Source organism: Arachis duranensis, chromosome 5, assembly GCF_000817695.3.
Source record: "Arachis duranensis cultivar V14167 chromosome 5, aradu.V14167.gnm2.J7QH, whole genome shotgun sequence".
Taxonomy (NCBI): Eukaryota; Viridiplantae; Streptophyta; class Magnoliopsida; order Fabales; family Fabaceae; genus Arachis; species Arachis duranensis.
Genome location: NC_029776.3, coordinates 14,094,594 through 14,117,537, shown reverse-complemented (window position 1 = coordinate 14,117,537; position 22,944 = coordinate 14,094,594). Strand labels below are relative to the sequence as shown.

General features: G+C 34.3%; 4 protein-coding genes across 4 annotated transcripts in view; 2 read left to right on the top strand and 2 right to left on the bottom strand.

Annotated features, from left to right (window-relative positions):
* Positions 1-5,467, top strand: part of LOC107488253 (methyl-CpG-binding domain-containing protein 13) — a gene marked incomplete in the record, with an annotated part of 7,020 nt that extends 1,553 nt beyond the window's left edge. Inside the window, 5 exon segments of the mRNA XM_052261373.1 lie at positions 1,043-1,243; positions 1,442-1,576; positions 2,092-2,155; positions 2,284-2,472; positions 2,579-5,467. Of these exon segments, the coding sequence (XP_052117333.1) occupies positions 1,043-1,243; positions 1,442-1,576; positions 2,092-2,155; positions 2,284-2,472; positions 2,579-5,205 (3,216 nt within the window).
* Positions 5,468-6,420: 953 nt separating this feature from the next.
* LOC107488251 (thaumatin-like protein 1) lies at positions 6,421-7,372 on the bottom strand. Its single transcript, XM_016108966.3, has one exon. It carries the CDS (start codon positions 7,303-7,305, stop codon positions 6,574-6,576), a length of 732 nt encoding a protein of 243 aa, XP_015964452.1. The 5' UTR covers positions 7,306-7,372; the 3' UTR covers positions 6,421-6,573.
* Positions 7,373-19,389: 12,017 nt separating this feature from the next.
* On the bottom strand, positions 19,390-20,326 carry LOC107488252 (thaumatin-like protein). The gene has a single exon (XM_016108967.3). It carries the CDS (start codon positions 20,267-20,269, stop codon positions 19,595-19,597), a length of 675 nt encoding a protein of 224 aa, XP_015964453.1. The 5' UTR covers positions 20,270-20,326; the 3' UTR covers positions 19,390-19,594.
* Positions 20,327-21,277: 951 nt separating this feature from the next.
* LOC107488127 (uncharacterized) overlaps positions 21,278-22,944 on the top strand; it is a 4,122-nt gene continuing 2,455 nt past the window's right edge. The window contains exon 1 of the mRNA XM_021143740.2: positions 21,278-21,295. Coding sequence (XP_020999399.2) covers positions 21,278-21,295 — 18 coding nt within the window. The remainder of the gene's footprint in view (positions 21,296-22,944) is intronic.

The following is a 22,944-nucleotide window of genomic DNA, read 5'->3' as shown; positions in this document are numbered from 1 at the left end:
AGGGATATAAGGTGGTAGTTAAAGTTTTTTTTAAGTAATGTTTTGGATATTTTTTTTTGCAGCCAATTAGAAAATGGCAACTTCATTTTGACCATCTTCTATCATGTTATTTCTTTATTATCGCTGTATTAACCTCTTATGATTCCTAAATGTCTCATTGCTGGTCGTTGGCATCTTAACATTCCCGCAGATGCATCATTGATTCTGCAAGTCATAACCTGCTCACACTTAAGATATCTGGCCTCGAAACACAGATTATATACACTCATAATTTCATTATTTAAACTGCTCAGTTTTTGCATTGTTCATGGCAGGAACATCATGCGATCACCCAGACATATGCTTAAAATATGCACTTCATTCTTAATTACAATCATAACTTCAGCATTTGGTTGAACTGTAATTTTGTTCTATGTGCCTGGCTTTTCATCAGTTGTCCTTAATTGGTATGAACTGAGTTTGGGACATATCATTTGAGACCACTCACAAATTACTTGTAATGGTTGTATTCATTGACAAAAGCTACAATCTCCACTTGATGTGACCATGTAATTCTGTATCCAGTGCATTTTGTTTTCTTCTACTCTTCAGTTGGAGTATCAAGATGTTGTTTTGTTTTAGTTGCCCACAGTATTGTATCCATGTTTATTGTTGCAGTGTTACATTAATCCGCATGGAAAGAAATTCTACTCCAAATTAGAAGTGTTACGGTATCTCGAAACTATAAAGGGCAACAACTGCAATTCCAGAAAGGAGGAATCCAATACCATCCATTCTCCAAACAATGTTTGTATCTCTAGTTTTCTTTTTCTTCTTCAAGTTTTTATTTGTGAACTTCATTATCTTTGTGAGCCTCTATTTAGCCTATTGAATATTGTTAGAATTTAGAAGATGCAAATTATCTTAGATGAATAGTTTTCCCATATGTAGCTTTTCAATGTTTGGTGTGTTGATTGTTTTATTTTAGGATGCACTTGAGAAGCCCATGGTTGAGACATCCAGGACTGAGAATTCCATGGCTGAGAAGTCCACGGCTGGGAAGCCCAAGGCTGGGAAGCCCAGGGGTGAGAAGTCTACGACTGGGAAGCCCAGGTCTCAGAAGTCCACAGCTGAGAAGTCCACAGTTGAGAAGCCCAGGGTGGAGAAGTCCACCACTGAGAAGTCCACAGCTGAGGATTTACCACCTGGCTGGATAATAGAAGTCAAAGAAAGGAAGAACAGCAAAATCAATAGAAAAGATTTGGTATGAATTTTCATTTGATGCCTGATAGAGATTCATGCTTTGCTTCTCAGCTCCACTACAAAGTGCAACTCTTATTTAAGTATGGAAGTGGTGGTGGACATTTTTGTAGTATTGCTTTTTCCCACCAAATCTATGCATTAACAGTTCTCTCAAATTTTTAGTGCTTATATAGATTTTGACTGGGTTATATCCTGACAGTTATATATAGATCCAGAGAGTGGATATGTATTCCGTTCCAAGAAGGATGCACTGCGCTATCTCGAGTCTGGAGATATAAGTTCGTGTGCGATTAAACCATTTAAACGGGAAATCCAAGATGAAGATAAATTATCTGTAAGCCTTGCTTTCTCAACTTGTGCTACTCTACAATCCTAGCTGTCTGTGAGTACGCCTAATTTCTAGTTGTCCAAACTGCATGCAATTTAAAGATTAAAGGAAGGAAGAAATTTTTGTCATCTTATAAGACTTGAGATTTGTTTTGAAAACAGTTTTTGCCTTGACAAAGATAAATAATCTTATCAGAAGATAATTACATGCACATAATTATTTCAGTTATCTTTGTGCTGCTCTGTTAAAACTTAAAAGTGTCTACTTGGAATTTGGTAGTTTTTAAATTATCTAATTCAAGCAGTTCGAGAGATTATCTTTCATGAACTGTGACTCCCACTTGGTTTTAGCAAGTGATAAGTTTCCATCATTAGAATTTGCCTACTTGCATAGTATCCTCTTATAAAGGGTCCTATTAGTATGTTGTATTTTGTTTCCTCTTAACAAATCTGAAGTTCATTTTTCAATGCGAGAAATGAAGGTGAAAGTAATTCTGTGAATTTTCTTTTTGTTCAAATTAGCCGGCATCTACAGTCAAAAAGCAGAAAATAAAGCAGTCTGGAATTAACCGACAACTTTTTGCCGGTAAGAAATCTTTGATGATTATATTTAGAATCAGCTTATGACTTTTGCCACAAGTTAATTCAAATCATAATGATAAAAGTATATTCCATTTACATCTAAAATTTCCAACTGCAAACTTGTTACTGCAGGCAAAGAAATATCCGATGAAAGCAGCTTAGAATTGCCAGATGCTAACAGCTCAGAAAAAAGGCAACATGTGGAGGTGTCTTCTGGAATGATGGCTCCTTTTGTTCCTACAGGGGAATCTATTGGCCAAATTCAATCGTTAAAGAATGGAGTTGCATACCCTCCCAAAACAAAGAAAATGTCTGATCCAGGTATATTGGTATTTTGTTCAAATTGAATCTTCAGAAAAATGGGAAAAATCTTCAAAAGAGTAAAAAAGTTCCCTGCTGATTCTAGAGTTCCACTTAAATCGTGCAGATGATGTGCAAAATAAGAATGATGTTGTCAATGTGGTTGAAAATGCTAGTAAGAAGAATCACAGTAACCCTACTGTATCAAAAAACAGGGGGTTCAGTGTGGCTCACCGGTCTTCGCCGAGACTTGCCGCAGCAGAACCTGACCAATTGACTAACAGCCTGACCAGTGAACAGTGTCTTGAAGTTCCAAGAAGAAACTTGAGAAGAGGTAGTCAGGGTTTGGCCGCTGACGATCACTCTTTGAAAGAATCCAAATTGCTTGCAAGTGAGATTGCTAAAAGTGGAGAAATTTGTTCCGACTTGAACAAATCCAGCAACAAGAAAGAGCCTTCGGTTCCTCGGCGAGCATCAAAAAGACTTGCTGGATCTGAGCCTGAGCTGATGAGCAACTCCCTCTCCTATGAAAGAGCTCCGGAATATAATAAAAGCAAAAAGTCTAAAAGTGGGATCAATACAAACTTGCTTTCACGTGATGGTGAGGCAGGGCTGAAGCTTGTAGAACATGGATCAATGAATGGATTGTCATCCACCAGAGGGAGGAAACACCCCCAAACCTTGCCTGTAACCAAAGATAAACTGGATAAACGTAAAAATGAGGAAATGAATGATGAGAAATCAGAACTTGAGCAATCTCTGGCATTCCATTATTCTTGGTCTGACCCAAGTTTGGAGTTTGCAATTAAGACCCTCACTGGCACATTACCTGCAGAGGATTCAGTTGCTAACAGACCTATAGTGATTTCTGAAACAGATAAGTTGCCTGAAAATGATGTGTTTAAGAATGATACAGGAAGCAACAGTGACAAAAAACCCAAGGTAAATTCAAGTAAATCCAAGAAGAAGAAAGAGCCTAAAGTGCCTACGCGATTGTCTAAGCGACTTTCTGGCCATGATCCTGAGGTACTTCCTACTGAAACAGCACCTGAATATTCCACTAGAAAATCAGGTAAGAATAAACCAGATGCAAATGAGATTTTAACTAATGGAGCATCCGGGAAGCTTCATGCTGGGGAAGAATCATCCAACCTTATTGTTCATGCATCTGACATGTTGAAAACTAGCAAATGTGGTGAATCATCGAATGGTGATGAGTTGCAAAAATCACAAACTGTTCCCAATGAACAACAACGGGGGCCTGAAGCTGAAAGTATTAATGAGAGATCAGAGCCACAGTTCCCTGTACAGTTTGGGGACAACTGGTCGGATCCATGTGTAGAATTTGCAGTTAAGACTCTCACTGGTTCGGTGACTGTTGATGCTGCCAATGTGCCTGTTGTGACACTTGATGTCAATGACCCACCAAATGAGGAATTGTCGGAGAATGCAGTGCAGAAGAGCAGTGATGCTGCTGCCGATAACAACAATCATTGCCAGATCAAGGAAGTGCTTAATGCACCAGTTTGCCGGCCATCGGAACAATGCTTAGAGCAAGGGCAACCTGAGTTGGGATCCAACCCTACATCCTATCAAAGTGATCCTGCATTTGCAAGTAGTGTGTCTTGCGGTGATGAAGGCAAAATAACAAGGAACTCTGATGGGGGACAATCTCTACATGTTGAAGCTGGGAATATGACGCAAATTGATATAAACACACTCTTTTTTGACGACCCATTCACAGAAGATGAACAGATTCTTGAGGATAATTCTATTGCAGAACAAGCACAGCCTGGAACAGAAGCTACAAACCGTGATAACTCTGAAAGAGAGTTTTGTGTTTCCTTCATGGACACTTGGTCAGACCCATGCTTAGAATTTGCATTTAAGACTCTCACGGGAGATATCCAAGTTGAGGAAAATATGGCGGGGCAAGGATGTTTCCCGGAACATGCGAACCGACATGACCAGAGAAATGGTGGCTCGGCATTACCAGAAATATCAATGAGCCCTTCATTCCTCTCCCGAAGTCACATAGCAGAGAAATCCGTGCTGCCACAACCACCATCATTGAGCCATTCCTTCCTCTCCCAAAATCACATGGCAGAGAAATCCATGCCGCCACAACCACCATCATTGAGCCATTCATTCCTCTCCCAAAGTCACATGGCAGAGAAATCCGTGCCGCCACAACCACCATCAATGAGCCCTTCATTCCTCTCACGAAGTCACATGGCAGAGAAATCCGTGCCGCCACAACCACCATCAATGAGCCCTTCCTTCCTCTCCGGAAGTCACATGGCAGAGAAATCCATGCCGCCACAACCACCATCAATGAGCCCTTCCTTCCTCTCCGGAAGTCACATGGCAGAGAAATCTGTGCCGACACAACCACCATCATTGAGCCCTTCCTTCCTCTCCCGAAGTCACATTGCAGAGAAATCTGTGCCGACACAACCACCATCAATGAGCCCTTCCTTCCTCTCCCTAAGTCACATGGCAGAGAAATCTGTGCCGGCACAACTACCATCAATGAGCCAGCCCTTCCTCTCCCTAAGTCACATAGCAGATAAACCCATGCCGGCACAACCACCATCGATGAGCCCTTCTTTCTTCCCCCCGACACAACAGTCATCACAACAGTCATCGATGAACTCTTCAATCTTCCCCGAAGAAAAATCAAGCCAGCAGCACACAGGAACCGATGCGCAGAGGCATTATTCTCAGTACAACATTAATTTTCAAAGAAGGTAAACACTCGCAAAACATGAGCTTAAGTAGCTAATTATGATTGGTAATGGCTGACTCTATTGTTGTAGACAACAAGACCAATGTTTGTCTTAATATTTCTGGTCGAGGTTTGTGAATACCTTCTGAAAAATGAACTTAGACATGATGTATTGTATTGTACTATTGTCTGCAATCTGCGGATAACATCCAGGTTATTTTAGCATCAACTTTTGGGGCGATGATAAGGCCTCCAAGGTTAAAAATCATAGGAGAAGTTTCCATATTATGTCTAGGACCGAGCATTGAGCAACACGCAAGTCTTCCTTAGCGGCCAAGAAAATGTTGGATGATATGGCAAAAAAAGTTTACAAATTTTTTTCTTATAAATTTTTTATTTCTAAACTGGTATAAGATAAAAAGAAAAAGAAAGAGTTGAGGTCCGAGTGTGTGACCCTATCAGAAAATAGCATAAAATTGTGTATTAATTATCTCTAACAAAATGCAATCGCCTTTTTACAATTTTTATCTTAAAATAAGTTTTTAGTTGAAATATTCAAATATTAACTATCGGAAATTCATTTATTCGAATATTAAAGATAAATAATAATTCACATTTCTCAAACATGGTTCTTTTTCAAAATACATGTTTCATGGATTTCCTGCATTATTAAGAAAATATTTATTTTCTAATTATGAATCTTATTCTTATTTAAAATTGTAAATTATAAAAATTAGATTTAAAATTGTAAAATATAAAAATTAGATAACGTATTTCTTCAGGTGTAATGTTGATCATTCAATTTGGAACTCTCCCATAAATAGGTCTAGTTTGTCCTATGCAGCAGATACTGTTTGACAATGTACTCTTTGTGACTGCTTGATAGAGTTAAGCCTCAAAGTAGTATGTATTCCAGTCTCAAAGTGGTATTTGAAGTTAATAGTTATCAAATTTCGTCCTTGAACTTGTATTTCGGGACTTGTACTAGTCTCTAAGGTACTTTCCATCCATCAGAATACTTATCTGAAGAATCTTTCATGTCAAGGGTCAATGTAAAAAGATTACTGACTAATGATAATTAATTTATGCATCAACTTGTGTTCATCATATTCATATAGTTAGGCATTTTTCAATTTTCAAGTATGGAGTCCACCTCACTGAATCTGCCAGAGATATATTTGTTATGCAAAAAGTTGCAAAACAAATAAAGAAAAATGCAAGCTATCCGTAGGTCATAATTTTCGACACAGGTACTCTATTACACACCAAGAAAAACAAACACAACTAACATATTAAGAGCTTATTATCATCACAGAATGAAGTTTTCAACAAAGAAACTTCATCTTTTATTCTAAGCCAATAATAGGCCACGGCAGCATCTGTTCTCACATTCTCTACTGAATGCTCCTAGTTCCAGGCATCAAAAGAGGAAATTTAGATGACCCCAAAGGACAGAACACAACCCTGTAGTTAGAACCTGCAGGGCAAGTGAAAAGGCTGGTTGGATCATCTTTAGGGTAGCTATAAGCATCAGGGCACCTATCTTTGAAGAATCTCGAGTAATATGTGGGTCCACAGCTAGCTTGCGGATCGGTGCAGCAATACTCATTGCTGTGGAACACCGGGCAAGCGTTGTTACACCCTCCTTGTACTCGCAACTCGTTAGGACACTGTCCGATAATGTCGGCGGTGCAGCTGATCTTGTGACACCCACCATTTAGAGGGTAGAAGTCCATGGGGATGTTGAATCCATCTATAACTGAGATGTCATAGAAATCTTGGTTAGCATATTGGTTCAATGCGAATTCGGCCAAGGTGTTGGGTGGGACACCCCAGCCTTGGCATTGGAGTCCACCGGTGCAATCTCCAGTTTGGCAATGGCCTTGACCATTGCCATCAAAGTTGCATCCGGTGCGACCCCAAATGCGGCCCATGGTAGTGCCGGGTGCCACCCAAATGTTCCATGTCTGGCCTCGGTCCAGGCGCATACCTCCGCCTGGACTAGCAGCGGCCCAGACAGTGTAGGGACAATTGTTGACGATCTCAAAGTTTGCTGCATTTACTAAGGTGAGAAAAGAGGCATAGATGAGGATGGAGCAGAGTGGGAGGCTGAGTGAGTAACCCATTTAGCCTTTGTTGTGAGGGGTTAATTGATTGTAAGTGTGTGTGTGTTTTAGTAGAAGAGTGCTATATCTGATGGGGTTTTATAGACTATATTATTGAGTGGATTCTATCATGCTAATTTAATAATGCATGAAGGCGTTAGCTAAGATTCAATAATGAAATGAAGGGGCGGCTATTAGGATAAACAGACAAAAGTCTAACTACTTGGACTTTTATATAACTGGATGGATATACTTGTAATGGATTTACAGAAAGTTATTAATAAACCTAATAAAGGTTAACTTAGCAGAAGTAAATTTAAGGAAAATACATTTAAACTTAAATGGGAGCTACTATGAACAGCAATTTGGTGCAGAAATATTTCATGTTATGCAAGGTTTAGAGAAGAATTGTACCTAAAAATGTAGTGTCATAAATAGTTTAACTTGATAAATGTATAAATTTCTGAATCTACAACTTGAATCTATTTACCATTTCAGATTTTTGGATTTAGTTAGATATTTTTATATAAAATAAAAGGAAATCACTCGAATAAAGATATTAAAAATATTTTTTTAAAAGATATTTTTTAATAATTAGAATTTAACACATATAACTTATTAAATTGTGTTATTTTTATTAAAATTAGATCGGACAAATCAATTTAACCGAAAAATCAATAAATTAAATTTTGAATCAGTCTAAATTAATATTATTTTATAGAAATATAAAAAAATAATATTAATTTAGATCAGTTCAAGATTTGATTTACTATTTTTTTATCAAATTAATTTATTAGCCTAATTTTAACAAAAATAACACAGTTTAATCGATTATATGTGTTAAATTTTTAATTATTAAAAAATATATTTAAAAAAAGACGTTTTATATATTCTTATCTGAGTGGCTCTTAAAATAAAATAGGAGAATTTTATAAATAAATAAGTATACACCTTGAATGAAATTGATAGATATATTTTATATATTGTAAACTAGTTCCTATATAGAAAAATCAACACTGATACAGAAAAGAATTCTGCTAGAGAGCCAATGGAATATTTGTACAATGTGTACAATAATTTTATTGTACACATTGTACACTAAGGATCCGTTTGGATAGGTTCATAAATTTTTTTTTTTTACTTTTAACTTATAAAAATATATAGTATTAATGTCTGGTACAATTTTTAAGATCAAATTGCAGTTTTCTAAAAAGCTATTTTAGTGCTGATGGAGAAATTAAAAAAAATTATTTTTTTTATAATAAAAAGTTTTTTTATCACTCTTCTCTTAAAATAAATACTTTTAAAACTAAAAAATTAAATACAAAATAACTTATTTATAAATTACTTTTAATATAAATATTTATTATTTAAATAATTTTTTTAAAAGTAATTTAATTAAACTATTTATCTAAATTAGGCCTAGCTCCTCATACTTTCTCTATAAAAAAAATCTCTAGCTTTCCATATAGGCCATATCCGATCCCTAACAAAGAAAATGGCAAAGCAAGCTAGAGTGCTTATTATAATATCAGGATTGTAGTTATCTATCTTTTTGCACCAACTACAAATAATAAAATCAACACTTTTGCATGAAAATCTATTAAGCTATTCAGTGTTAATTCATGGATTTTTTTCCGTTGATTTTCAATAATTATATATTAAGATAATATAACTTTTGAGATAAAGACTGAGATTTGAATAACATATATTAAATAATTATTTATCATATTGTAAAATCATCAACCTTAATAGTTTCAACGTTCAATAATTGTATAGTCCATGTGCTTTTGTAGGACTAAATTACAAAATGAGATTTGAATATTTTAAAACCACTGCACAAAAAACAACGAAAAACAATTGTTATTTGTAAAAACTATTATTAATTTGTTGTTGTGATATGAACATGTAAGCACAATATTCGATAATGCTCATTTCTCTATTTTTCCTTGGGTCCCCTAGAACTCGAATTGGATCCAACTTGGGGAGCAAGTTGAACACTTCTCTCATTACTTTGGTTATCATCCCTCTGCGATAATTACTCTAAACGTGGGGTTAACTCTTCACTCTACAGGGTAAGTCTAACATTTTTACTCTATAAATATATAAATATCTCATCATATAGATATTTTTTAAAAATTAAATCTCACTTAAATTTGTTAATTAAAATTCTTGATAACTTGAGACAAGAATCCCAAACCCACACCTAAAGACATTTGAACCTAAAGTCTAAACACAAATCCACCTTAATTTCAAGCAACACCTCAAAATAAGTAGTATACTAACATTTTTTTCTAAAATAATATTACTCATAAAACTTTTTAAATTATGTCTCCCGGTTTGGTTCTGATTTTGTGTATTACGGCAAAGAAAAATTTCAAATTTTCTTTACTTTGTCGTGGAGTCAAAAGTTTTCGTAGATCAAGAAAAAAAATCAAATGATAAACTATATCTAGTTATTATTTTTTATAAAAATTTTATTGACTTGTTTAATTATTGATTTATTTAATTTATTATTATGTGAAATAAATTTAAATTATATTATTTTATTTATTTTTATTTTTTTAGAAACATCTAGTACATGTGAATTATAATTACTTCAAGAAAAAGAAAAGGCCGTAACAGAAAGAAGAGAGTACATAAATAGTGTAAGAATATAAGCAGCATCAAACATATTTTAAAGGAAAAATTTGGGAAAACAAATTTTGGGGAAAAAAATAAAACTGTAATATATTTTGGTTATTTAATAATAATAATAATAATAATAATAATAAAATATTAAATTAGTTTTTTGTATTGAAAAATTTTAGTGTTCACACAAAAAAAACATGCTATAAAAATTAGAAAAAAGGATAAATTGGTCCCTAATTTTTTTTAGAAGACATTTTTGTTTCTGATGATTGAAAAATACAATAATGTCCCTGACCGTTCAAAATTATGAACAAATATATCCTCCCATTAAAAACGGCCCGTTAGCCCCGTCGGAAAATGCTGAGGTAGCTCCCGTGACAGTGACATGAACGTAACGGAGTGACACGTTAGCAAAACATTCTGAAATTAGGATATATTAATCCCCAGCGTCCAAAACGACGCCGTTTCTCTTCCACCCCCAATGTTTCAAATTGTTGAACCCTATTCTCTCTCGATTTCACAGAAAGAGTGAAGCTGGTGAACGAAGAAAGGGAGCATGGCATCGGATGGGGTATCATCTTGGTCGAGAAGAAGTGGAGGTGTAGAAAGAGAAGAGCAATTTGCCGAAGGGTCTGGCCCTAAGGGGAAGGATGGCAAAGATGGGGTTGCACCGAAGTGCTTCTGTGGAGAACATGCTATCCTATTCATGTCGAAGACGAGCAGCAACCCTAATAGATTATTTTTCGACTGTCCGTTTTCTAAGTATGTATAACTGTGTGGGAATTTGTTAGTGTTAGGGTCTCTAAACCAGGTTTTCATGGTGATATCTGTGGACCGATTTTGTGTAGGTGAGACAACCCCATTGCAAGTTTTTTTTTTTTGTGGTTGGATGAGCACATTGGAAGGCTTGGGTTGAGTGATTCAAGGTTCCAGGGAGAGAAGGAATTTGGTGACGTTGAAGAGCATCAATAGAACCATGGCATGGAAAACAAGATCAGTTGTTTAGAGAAGAGGATAGTAGCTTTAGAGTAAAAAAAATCCAATAAGATGGTGTATATATGTGATTTTAATTGTCCTGATTGCTGCTATTTTAAGTTGTAAGAACTGATTGATGGTTAAATATGATAACTATGGTTAATTGTTGCCTGGAAAAATTTGAACATATTTTTTCTAGAAATGTATGAGTTTTTAGCCTGTATATTGCAATGTACACCAGAAAATGAAAGCTAGGAAAATAACAAATAATCAAACTTTTAATAACTGGCATTAAACCTTTGAAGTTAAACATTGTTTATTGTAACTGACAACCCAAAAAAAAAAGGACGACTAGTCAGCTAGTAATGTCTGCACATGTATGCATGCTACCATTAACAAGTTTTTACTTAACCACAAACAGGTAACCAAAAAGGTTGCTAATACAAAAAAAGGATAGTTATATCTCGAATTTGCCATAAAGGTTTACAGCAGGACACATTTGTCACAAAATAAGATAACAGTTCATTTGCTTCATTCGTTGGAGTCCTTAGACGCTGACACAGTGGATTTAGATGGCAGTGGAGTCTGCTGAGGCTGTGCAGCTGCTTGCGTGCTAGATGGTGCTTGGTGAAATGGTGCTTGTTGCTGGGTGCTACATGGTGGTGGCCCTTGACCAAGTGGAGCAGGCGGCCGAAAAATCTTCTGTTTTGGTCTGAACTTAGATGGTTTAGGTCGAGCTGTGCCGGTGACCATGGATGGAGCATTTCCTGGTGGCCTAAAAGGCTGGTTTAAAGTTGGTGTATGTGGCCTGCCACTTGAAACCGTTGGGTCAAGTGGTCCTAATACAATTGTTGATCTTGTAACTCTTGTTGAAACAGGTGCAACATTCGTCGCAGTTGGACCAGCTCCGCTCGGAACCTGCCATAAAACACGCCAACATACTCAGTCAATAATTACTCAATACATATACTAAACAGCTTATAATGACAAACAATTGAACAGTTACAGTAGGTTGTTGCTGCTGGGGTGTTGAGCTACCTGATTGACTGTTTGAAGCATCCTGGACACAATGGTCAAATTAGTGTATATTTAATACAAAGACATATTAGTCCCTCAAGAATAATATACTAATACAGATTAATCCTTAAAAATTGAGGTACTAAGACATAAAAATCCCTGACATTTATTGTATTAAGACATTTAAAACCTTGAACTACTTGCACTTGGGACACAGTAGCGGCTGAATCTTATAAGCAAAGATACTATTATTTAGAAATTGATCTTACCTCTGGTGATGGAGTAGATTCTGACAAAGGAAGACACGCAAGTGCTTGGGAGGTGCTCTCACCCTTCTTCTTAGGCCTTTTGGTCTTCGGCTTTCAATTCAGGTTCGATGGTGCTCCCTTGCAAGTTTTGTAATTATGGTCCTTCTCACCACACTTACTACAAGATACAGAGAAAGACTTCTTCAGTTTACCCCCTTGCATCAGTGGCTCTGCAGGGTCTTTCTGCCGGTTATGAACCTTTGGCCGCCCAATCCCTCTTTTGATGATAGGTGGGTCTGGCTGTGAAAATTGAGTTCTGGCCCAGAACTCTGAGCTTGGCACTAGTTGAATGCAGTGTGCATAAGTCCTCCTGATGGACTCTATACAGAGCCAAGGGTGCACATAGTCCTATGACTGGTCACATCTCTTTCTAATGGCAGCAAGTGCATGTATGCAAGGCATGCTTGAGGTAATATGGGAAACAGTTTTAAAATGTTCAACATAACACAACAATTCATGAATCATTCTAACTACAAAGTACAGAGGTTACCAGTAAGTTGCCATTTGTTGCACGAGCAAGTGTACTTAATTAGATCCACATCCACCTTGCTTGCTTTGCGGCTCACCTCAAACCTTTTTCTTTGGTGACCCACTCAGCCATCCACTTAGTGCTCAGATTGACTAGCCTCTCCATCCTCTTTTGCTGTACTGGTGCTAGCTTTTTAGTGTGGTTGTCCAGGAATCGTTTGTGATTCACCATCCTCCTCATTAGGTAACACCTGATTTCTTCACACATGGTGAGGATGGGCTTGGTACGGTACTTAACTATCTTTACATTAAAAATCTCACACATATTATTTGTGAGGTTATCAATCTTGGACGCATGAGAGAAATATGCCTTAACCCAAGTTTCTGGTGGGAATTTGCTGAGGTATTTCCAAGCCCCATGGTTTACTTGCTTCAGCTTGTCCATAGATTCCTTGAATTCTGCAACAGTAGTGCATCTAGTACACTCCCACACAACCTCTCTAATGTACCAGTCTTTGAAGTAATTAATGAAATTCTTCCACATGTGCATCACGCAATTGCGGAGCTTTGCATGTGGCATAACCTCCTTTAGCAGGCAGTAAACCCTGCAACATACGAGGACATTAAAGGATGATATATCAAATTAAATCAGTTATATGTGAAACCAAACTTATTTATTAATCAAAATTATAGCTTACCTTTTGTTGGTCGGATATGAAGGTCCACCCATAACTGGCACTGTCACTTATGTCTTCCTGAAGATTAGTCAGGAACCATTTCCAAGCATCTTTGGTCTCAGCCCTCACAACTCCATAGGCAACAACGTAGAACTGATTGTTGGCATCTTGCGCAACTGCTGCTAGAAGCCAACCCATGTAGTACGTTTTCAAAAACAACCATCTAGGTGCAACAAAGTTCTACACCCATCCTTGAACCCTTTCTTACAAGCATCTAAGCATATGTATAATTTATCGAAAACAGGAGGTGATTCTGGAATTTGCATAAGCTCCAACCTGGCCGTCGAACCTGGATTGCTTATCAGAATCTACTCACAGTAGTCCATGCTCCTTTTGTATTGATCCCTTTCATTGTCCATGATCTTCTCCCTAGCCTCCACTACTGCTCTGTACACCATCTTAGGGTGTGGGCATAATGAAAACTCCTCCCTTAGAAATTCAGTTGCCTCCTTCATGTTCATGTGGGGTTAGGTTGCCATCCTCTTTTTAATCTTCTTGCTAAGCCAATGCTGGTCAATTGCATTGCTTCCTAAATCCCTTGCACAAGTATGTTCTTGCACATATGTCTTTACTTGATAACACTGCAAGATTTTGTTATAGGACAAATGAATTAGGAATGGACACTCCTCATCCTTGCAACCTACCTTTACCCTCTCCTTGTCGTTCTTTATCCACTTCAGCTCCCTCCCCTTATCAATGAAGAAATCCTTTACGACCTCCTTAAATCTTTCAACAGTAGCAAATCTGGTTCTTAAATCAAATCTCCCCTCAGCGTGAGCATAGTCATAATCAAACTCAGGAAATCTCCTTCTGCTACCTTCATCATCAGATGAAATGGGTGTATGCAACTCCTCGAACTGATACTCAATATGATTTCTTCCATTTCTGATGGTAATTCACTAATGTAGAATCCCCTTGCCCCTGCTTTATCTGGCTGCACACCAGGATTACCACCACCACCTCCTTGATCATTCGGCCCATCAGCCCCCTAAGCACCAACATTATCCCCTGCACTATTTTCTCCTCTTACATTCACCCTGGTCCTATTATGAACCCTCTTCTGTTCAACCTTAGACTTTCCCTTTGATCATTGCCTCCTTGCAACTGGCTTCTTCGGGGTTACTATCTTTTTTCTACCCTTCGTATTTCTTTTTCTCTTACAACTAGCAACCTTGCCATTACTGTCACTCTCAGTACTAGAGGTCTCCACTCCAGCTGGTGGAGGTTTGTAGAGCACATCCTTCATGTTTTCGTATCCGTCATCTGATGAAGAGGATGTCTTCACTTCCTCTAATATCTCATCCACATCCACTGCCCCATCACCATTCCTTCCAGTATCTTCAACAACCTTAGGGACATCTACTCCATGATCAAAGTATATATGGAACTCAGAATTATTTTGGTTCTTCGATATGCTATCTCGCATTGCATTTATCGCAGCATCCCCATTTAACTTGTTCAAACCCGACTGAAGGTAGCTACTTGTAGGATCATACCAGTATACTTCCTTGTATGATTGGTATCCCAAACCCTTGAACAACGTAACAAGGTCTTCAAAGTTGACAAAATCCAGGTCCATCTCAGGGAACCTCTCTTCCTTCCCATTTTCATAAACCAGGGCTCCATCAATCCCTCGGACAAACTTACCTCCATGGTGAAAAATCGGCACCACAAAAACGTCAACCATCTGAAATCAACCAATGATCAACAACCTATCAGTCCAGAAACAGTTACCAAAATTACGAACCAAACCCCTTTGCCCTAACATAATCCCTCCTACTAATCCTACCCCCAACGTTTTCAAAAAAGTTTTTTCACTACATTACACTCCTGTTTTCCACACTCTCAACATGCACACACACTGCATTTACCCTTTGTTTGCACTACAATAACCAAAACTTAAACGATAAGCAACACGATCTTACCTTCTAAGGAAGACAACAAGTACGACCTCAACGAAAACCTCCTTCTTGGCCTCCCACAGCAACTTCACGATGGACCGATAGCTCTTCCACGTAGTGTAATTTTTGGAGGGAGAAACAGGGGGGACTTTGATAGTTGATCTTCTTAGGTTTTCAGTAATTCAAAGGAGAGAACATGGGTGTTATGGGTATTGCATATGGGAATTAAATTGGGTTTGAAGGAGTAGGGGAGAAACGGCGTCGTTTTGGACGCTGGAGACTAATATGTCCTATTTTCAGAATGTCTTGCCAACGTGTCACTCCGTTACGTCCACATCACTGCCACAGGAGCCACCTCAGCATTTTCCGATGGGGCTAACGGTTCGTTTTTAACGGGGGGATATATTTGTCCATAATTTTGAACGGTTAGGGACATCATTGTATTTTTCAATCATCGAGGACGAAAATGTCTTCCGAAAAAAAGGTTAGGAACCGATTTGTCCTTTTCTCTAAAAATTATACGTGTTTTGTTTAAAAAGTGATGCGTGGTTCGTCTTTTATTGTTCATGTCACAATTTTTTAAATTAATTTTTGGTTTAATTATTCTGTTGGTTTCTATACTTTTGCAAAATTTTTAATTAAGTTTTTATACTTTTTTTTTTAATTGAGTTCTTACACTATTTTTTTTTCAATTGAGTCTCTATACTTTTTTCTTTTTATTTGAGTCCCTGCACTAATTTTTTTTTAGTTGGGTCCCTATCCAATTAAACTAATTACTACCAAAAGAGACCTAATTGAAAAAAAATGGTGCAGAGACTCAATTAAAAAAAAAAAAAAGTATAGAAACCTAATTAAAAATTTTGCAAAATTATAGAGACTAACAAAGTAATTAAACCTTAATTTTTGGTTCCTGTCCCCTTCTCATATGTAAGGATTTTTTTTTGTGAAGACCTATGTGAGATTAAACAAGGATAATTATAAGATTAATTAACTTGACTATTTGCACTGAACGCTTGAAGAATTTGATTTTTTTAATGTATTATTAATTTATTATACTTTTGTATAAATTTTTGGTTTGGACTTTGGAGTATTTTTTGTAGGTTTTTATTTAATTAAAATTTTTTTATTGTATTCACAAATTTTATTTTTTTTTTACCAAAAAATAAATTTATTTATTTTTAGTATTTTAATTTATCATAACAACATTTATTTAGCTTTCTATTTCAAGAAAATAAAATGTATTACACCAACATTATTGAAAAATTTCTCCTTTTTAATAGTTTTTTCTCATTTTTTCATCTATGCTCAAAATACTAATAGGTTTTTTTCGTGGTTAATTGGATATCAAATTATAATTTTTATTTGAAATTTTTATTCACTTGGTAAATATATTATTTTTCTTCTGTCAGTATCATAGAATATCTCTTTTGTATTTGGACATAATTCTGTTTTAGTCTTAAAAATTTAAAGTGTCTTATTTAAATTTAAAAAATTTTTATTTAGTTTTAATGTAGTCTTATCATGGGTCAACGTTAAATAATTAACGGAATGTCCTACATTACAGTTGTATAAAAATATGGTAATTATCTGAAGAATAAGTACAAATTCTAGTGACACAAAATCAACCGTTGATACATCAATATATTTATTTATTATTTTAAACATCTTTATATTTTGTAAGTTGCTCTTGTAATTTCTTAACTTGATGGTGTAATTTTTTCATTTCAATCTCTTGAATAGTTATACGCTTTGGAGCCATCTTTTATTACTATACAATAATGTTGATGTTTCATGATGATGATGCACAATGATGATGGGAATGCACCAATCTATCTATTTATAATATATAAAAGCTGATACAAACTTTCTCCACAATGAATTTAAACCTTCTTTTCTTTGCTATGATCACACGTCAGCAATTCTAATGACTTGGCAAAAGATGAAAATCAACCCATTATCATTTAGTAAAATATTTTAAAAAAATTAAAACAAAAAACTCTTATCTATTATTCAATTGAAACATCAAGTACTAATTAAATGCAATAAACATACATTAAAAATTGTCATAATAATAATTATAAAAAATTTCAGTTACAAATATTCAAATTCTACAACTTATATAACCAATTTGGGTTGGTCGAGTGGTCAGCTCACTCGTTCGCTTAAGCAAGTGTCGGGAGTTCAAACCCCACCTTGTGCATGTAGCAACTCATTGGCCAGCGGCAGACCCTTAAATAGAGTTCCGATCCGCGACGGATTAGTCTTTGGCCTGTCAGGTTGGGGGATACCGTGGGTAACCAAAAAAAATTTCTACAACTTATACATATTAAAACTCTTACTACTCTTCATTTCTTAATCTTTCATACCAATTGTCAAAAAATTCAATTTAATATAACATTTTTATATGTTTTTCATTCTCATTCATTCATTTTTTTTTAATTATTTACAAAAGAAATGCATGAAAAGACAAAGTGTAGTAATCTATACAAATCAAAAATAAAAAAATAAAGATGTAATTTTGTACAACTCTAATATAAATAATTTATATCTTTTTTTAAAATAAATAAATTCAAAATCTTAAAATGATATATTTTGTAAAATATTTATAATATAATATTTATTAAAATATACTATATAATATAAATAATCTAGCTCTCCGCGTAATACGCGGTCTCGCTCTAATTAGTGATAATAATGATAGGAAGGCCCTACTAATGATAATCACCAAAAGGCACAAAAGAAGAGAAGAGAATGATGTTACCTGAAATTCTGCAAATACTAGGCTAAGCTAAAAATGCACCTCTTACTTTTAAAGAGACTAGAGAAAAATAAACACACAATTTATTTAGTGTTTGTTTGGATGTCATTATCTTGATAAAAAAAATATTTTTTCAATAAAAAAAGATTTTTTTATTTTTTAGCATGTTTAGCAAATTTTTAGTAGTAAAACTAAAAGAATAAAATAAAAAATATTTTTTTTGAAAAGATACAATTTACATATTTTTTTAAAATATCTTTTTTCTTTAAAAAATATTTTTTATGTAATAAATAAATAAAAAGTACTTTTATATTGTTATACCCAAATATAATTGATAAATAAAAAGATCTTTTTTGCATGAGATATCCAAATATAAAATTACTTTTACTTTTTTTATAAGATCTTTTAAAAAACGATCACTCAAAAAAGATATTTTCTTAAATACTCACTCAAACAAACCCTTAATATATAACTCAATCAACTCAAATTCATAAACAAAAAGGGTATATATACATATTTATACTAATAAGAGAAGGAGAACTTTCATGACTTGAACAATACGAGACTAACTCATAACACAATATAATAATATATGATAAATTAAATTACTTTAATTAACCACACAAATATAAAGATATATATTCCTACATTAGATTTACTAAGGAATAAATATGACCGTATCACCAAAAAAATATCTATTGGTAATTAGCAATGGATAATTTATCAATAAATAATTATGGACAATATTTATATCGTTGAGTTTATTCAATTATTAAATCTAACTGAAAATAGATTACTAATAAATTTTTTCTATAAATAAGCTAATAAATCTAACCATGTCTAGCCATTTTCTCAGGGTGAGTACTCTAATTGATGATAAGAGGATGAGAACATATAAGAAGGAAATATTTGTCTTTGAGGCTATATGTCTGAAGTTCAAAGATCAACCTACAGGGAAGAAGGTTTCTTTTTTATTTTTCCAAATCCCAAATTTAATACTTAAACAATGACCTACAAGAAAGTTCTAATGATAGTATTAAATATCAATATAAATAAAATAATTATATTAGATGTATATTAAAATAAATTATTAATATAAAATAATATTAAAATATAATTTGTATTAAAAAATATAAAATAAAACATATATATATTGATTAATTTGATGAGTAACTAATGCAACATGCATTTTTATTAATTTAGTTTTTTTAACGAACACGATGCACATTATAATTGGCTTGAAATATGCAACCTCAAATTAAATGATGAAATCAAAAGTTAGTTAAACATTGTGGTTGTTTTACAGGTGCCTATAGAATTTGCGTGAGATCTCTCGCTTATTTCAGGAAAAAAGAAGAGGGCACATACTACACATGTGCTCATAAACCTTATTACAATCAAGAACCCTGTTATTTGGCTGCAGGTATATATAGCAACCTAGACATAAAAATCATGGTAGAATAAAAACAATAAAATAAAATAAAATAGAAGATCACAAGAAAAAGAAGAGGAATTCTAAGGACAAAATACAAGACTATAATCGGTTCCTCCAGGGCAAGTGAAAGTGCTGGTTACATCATCCTTAGGGTAGCTAAACACATCAGGGCACCTCGTCTTGAAGAACTTTGAATAATCAGTGGGCCCACACGTGGTGTTCATACAACAATACTCGCTGGTCTTGAAAACCGTGCAAGGGTTGTTACAACCACCTGGAGCTTTCAGTTGAGACGGGCATTCATCGTTGATGTTTGCTGTGCAGTTTACGGATCGCGTGCAGTTATTCGTTAACGGAGTGAACGAAAGAGGAATATTGAAACCGTCAACCACCGAGACGTCGTAGAAGTCCAGATTGTTATATTGGTTAAGCGCGTACTCCACAAGCGTGTTGGGTGCCGTGCCGAATGAATCGCACTCCAGGACGCCTTTACAGTCACCAGTTAAACACGTCCCATTACCTGCGTTGTCGAAGGTGCAGTTGGTTCGGCCCCAAAGACGTGCCCCCGACGTTCCGCTTGTCACGTTGAGAGTCCACGTTTGATTGGGGTCGAGTCTTTGGCCTCCGCCGGGCACCGCAGCTGCCCAAACTGTGTAATTGCAGCTGTTTGTGATGTTGAGTGTTGCTGCTTGGGCTGCAGCCAAACAGGTTAGGGCGATCACAAAAAAAGCGGAGAGATTTTTCGTAAGTGCCATTTGTGTTTTTTAGTTTGGTGAAAATTGAAGGAGTTGTTTGAGGGTTGGATATATATAAAAATGAAGTGGATGGGAGATTATTCAGCTTTGTTATACTGAAGAAGGAACCTTCGCACGGTTGGACTTTTTAAAAAAACAATGATCTCTGGTGATGTCATTCTTGGTAGATATATGATATACACATTGATATGAAGACAAGTCAACTGTTTGGAAAATCTATATGATCAAAATAACTATTGTAGGTAGCTTGGCAAAAACAGTCACGTTAATTAATGGAAAACGTGCTTTGTGCCGTGATTTTGGAAAAACTGATTACTTTGTCTTTGGGTGAATAAGAGTACAAATTCTTTAGCATTCATTAGCTAGAGGCTAACTAATCTTTAATCCCCGTTGGAGTTCACCTTTTGCTAGATAGGATGCTAAGCATGAATTCAGAACATAAAGTTTAAATAATCTAAATAACTATAGCTTAGATCAGGTCTTGTTGTTAGAAAATCGGTTAGTTAATCCTTACTATTAGAGTTATTTTTTTTTCTCATCTCTCTTTTGGTTTTGAAGAATGTCTCTTATTGCATTTTCTTTGTTAATTAATTTCAATTATACTGTCTCAAATGGTGACATTGATAAATATTATTTGCATTGCGCAAACAAATTACAAAAAGAAAACGGATATGTTATTGAGTTTTCATTGACGTGTACATTAGGCCTACGTGAATTAAGAGCGATGACCACATGGTAACGCGTCAATTTAAGCAACCTATATCTATGTAATTATTTTGATAACTTGCTATATCTATGCATGATCAACTTATTAATGTAATAAACTAACATTAGAGTCAATAGAAAACGCGTATATAAGTTGCATAAGAAAGTTTTGGACTCCTCTTATTAACATTCAGTAAAATACAAAAATAAGAGATGCAAAAAATCACAGAAGAGATACATATTGCTTTTTTTTTTCAACATTGGACCAGGTCGCAACAAAGTTGAATTCATACGGAACACGTAATGGTTGGACAGGGTCTAGTATGACGCGAGGCAACGTTGTTTTCATTTTCATTGAATTAATAAATTAATTTATGGAAAGACGGTGAAAAAAAAAAGGAATTAAAAATGAAAACTCAAAGTCACAACTCAGAAGTTATATTTTTAATCCTAGGAGGAGTTGAAGAAAAACAAATGTTGAATATAACTCATTTCATTTGTTTAAAGTCAATTGTGCACAGTATTGCCGAAAGTCTTGAATTTTTATTATAAACCTTCGTAATTCATTCGTATTGAACGGTTAGTTTTTAAAGATCCTTCTAGTCTTGGGAATGGTTGGATTTTGATTAGTTAGTGCATGTTTAAATTGGTGTTTGTTGGCGTTTGTAAATTGGAATTAGAAAGAAAAGTGATTTTGTAAAATTAATTTTAAGTAGAAATGAATTTGTATCAATATGAAATTAATTTAAATAGAATAAATATTATTTGAATAATATTAATTAAAATTATTTTTAAATACACAATTAATTAATTACTAAAAGACATAATATTAAATTATAATGTTATTTTTTTAAGTATATTTAATTTTTTATACTTCTTTTAACATATTTTTATATTATTTTTTTATAGTATTCTATTTTAATATGTTATAATTTTTTACTATTATAATATAAATTAATATTTATTTATTAAATTAAAAATAANATTATAAAAAATTAGAATAATACACAATGCACAAGAATTATAATAATCAATTTTACAATGTCAAACAAAAAAATATTTTATAAATTTTTGAGTACTTTTAGTATTTTTTATTTAGTATTATTTTGGATCGTAAAATTTTATTACTTATAATTCTATTGTTACATGTTTGATTTGTTTTTCTATTTATTTTGTTCGTTTTTAATAAGATCAATAATTCATATTATAACAAAATCATAATAAAAATAAAAATAAAAATATGAAAAAAGTAGTAAAAATAATAAAAAAATTAAAATATTTAAAATAATTTAAAACAAATTTGAATTCTTATGGAACTAGTAAACGTAAATACATGTTAGTCATATAAAAATACGAATGCAAAAATTATAATTTTTTGCTTCAAGTGAATATATTTTTAAGATACAAAATCACTTCTACTCTTAACGTAAAAAAATTACCAAACAACAAAAACAACTATAAAAAAGATTTTAAACATATTTTTGTCCTCTCAAACGTATTTATTAAACACACTTTTAATAGTTTCTCCTTGAGTGTAATTTAGAAATTTCGGCTACTATTCATAGAAAAACATTTTTTAATAATTAAAATATTAGCATGTATTATATTAAAAATGAATTAAATTCTCCGTTTTATTTTCGATCGAATATTTACTGTGTTCACCATAAGTTCATAACTTTGCGGGGAAGATATATTTCGGTCTCATTATGGAGGCCCATAATAAGGAGGATGGGTTATGGTAATGGGCTTACATTATCTCAATGACACTGAGGCCCAAACAGCATAATATATCCAGAATAGGTTTGCGAAGAAAGCCTCTGACTTTAGGGGGAAAAAAAACACAAGAGTGCGGGGGAAGCCGTTCCAATTTTCCAATAATAATAAATTTTTAAAGAAATAAAAGAAAAGAAGCTTCCGTCAGTCTTCAGTGTCACTCTTTGGCTTCCAAGGCAAGCTGCTTGTGCGTACTT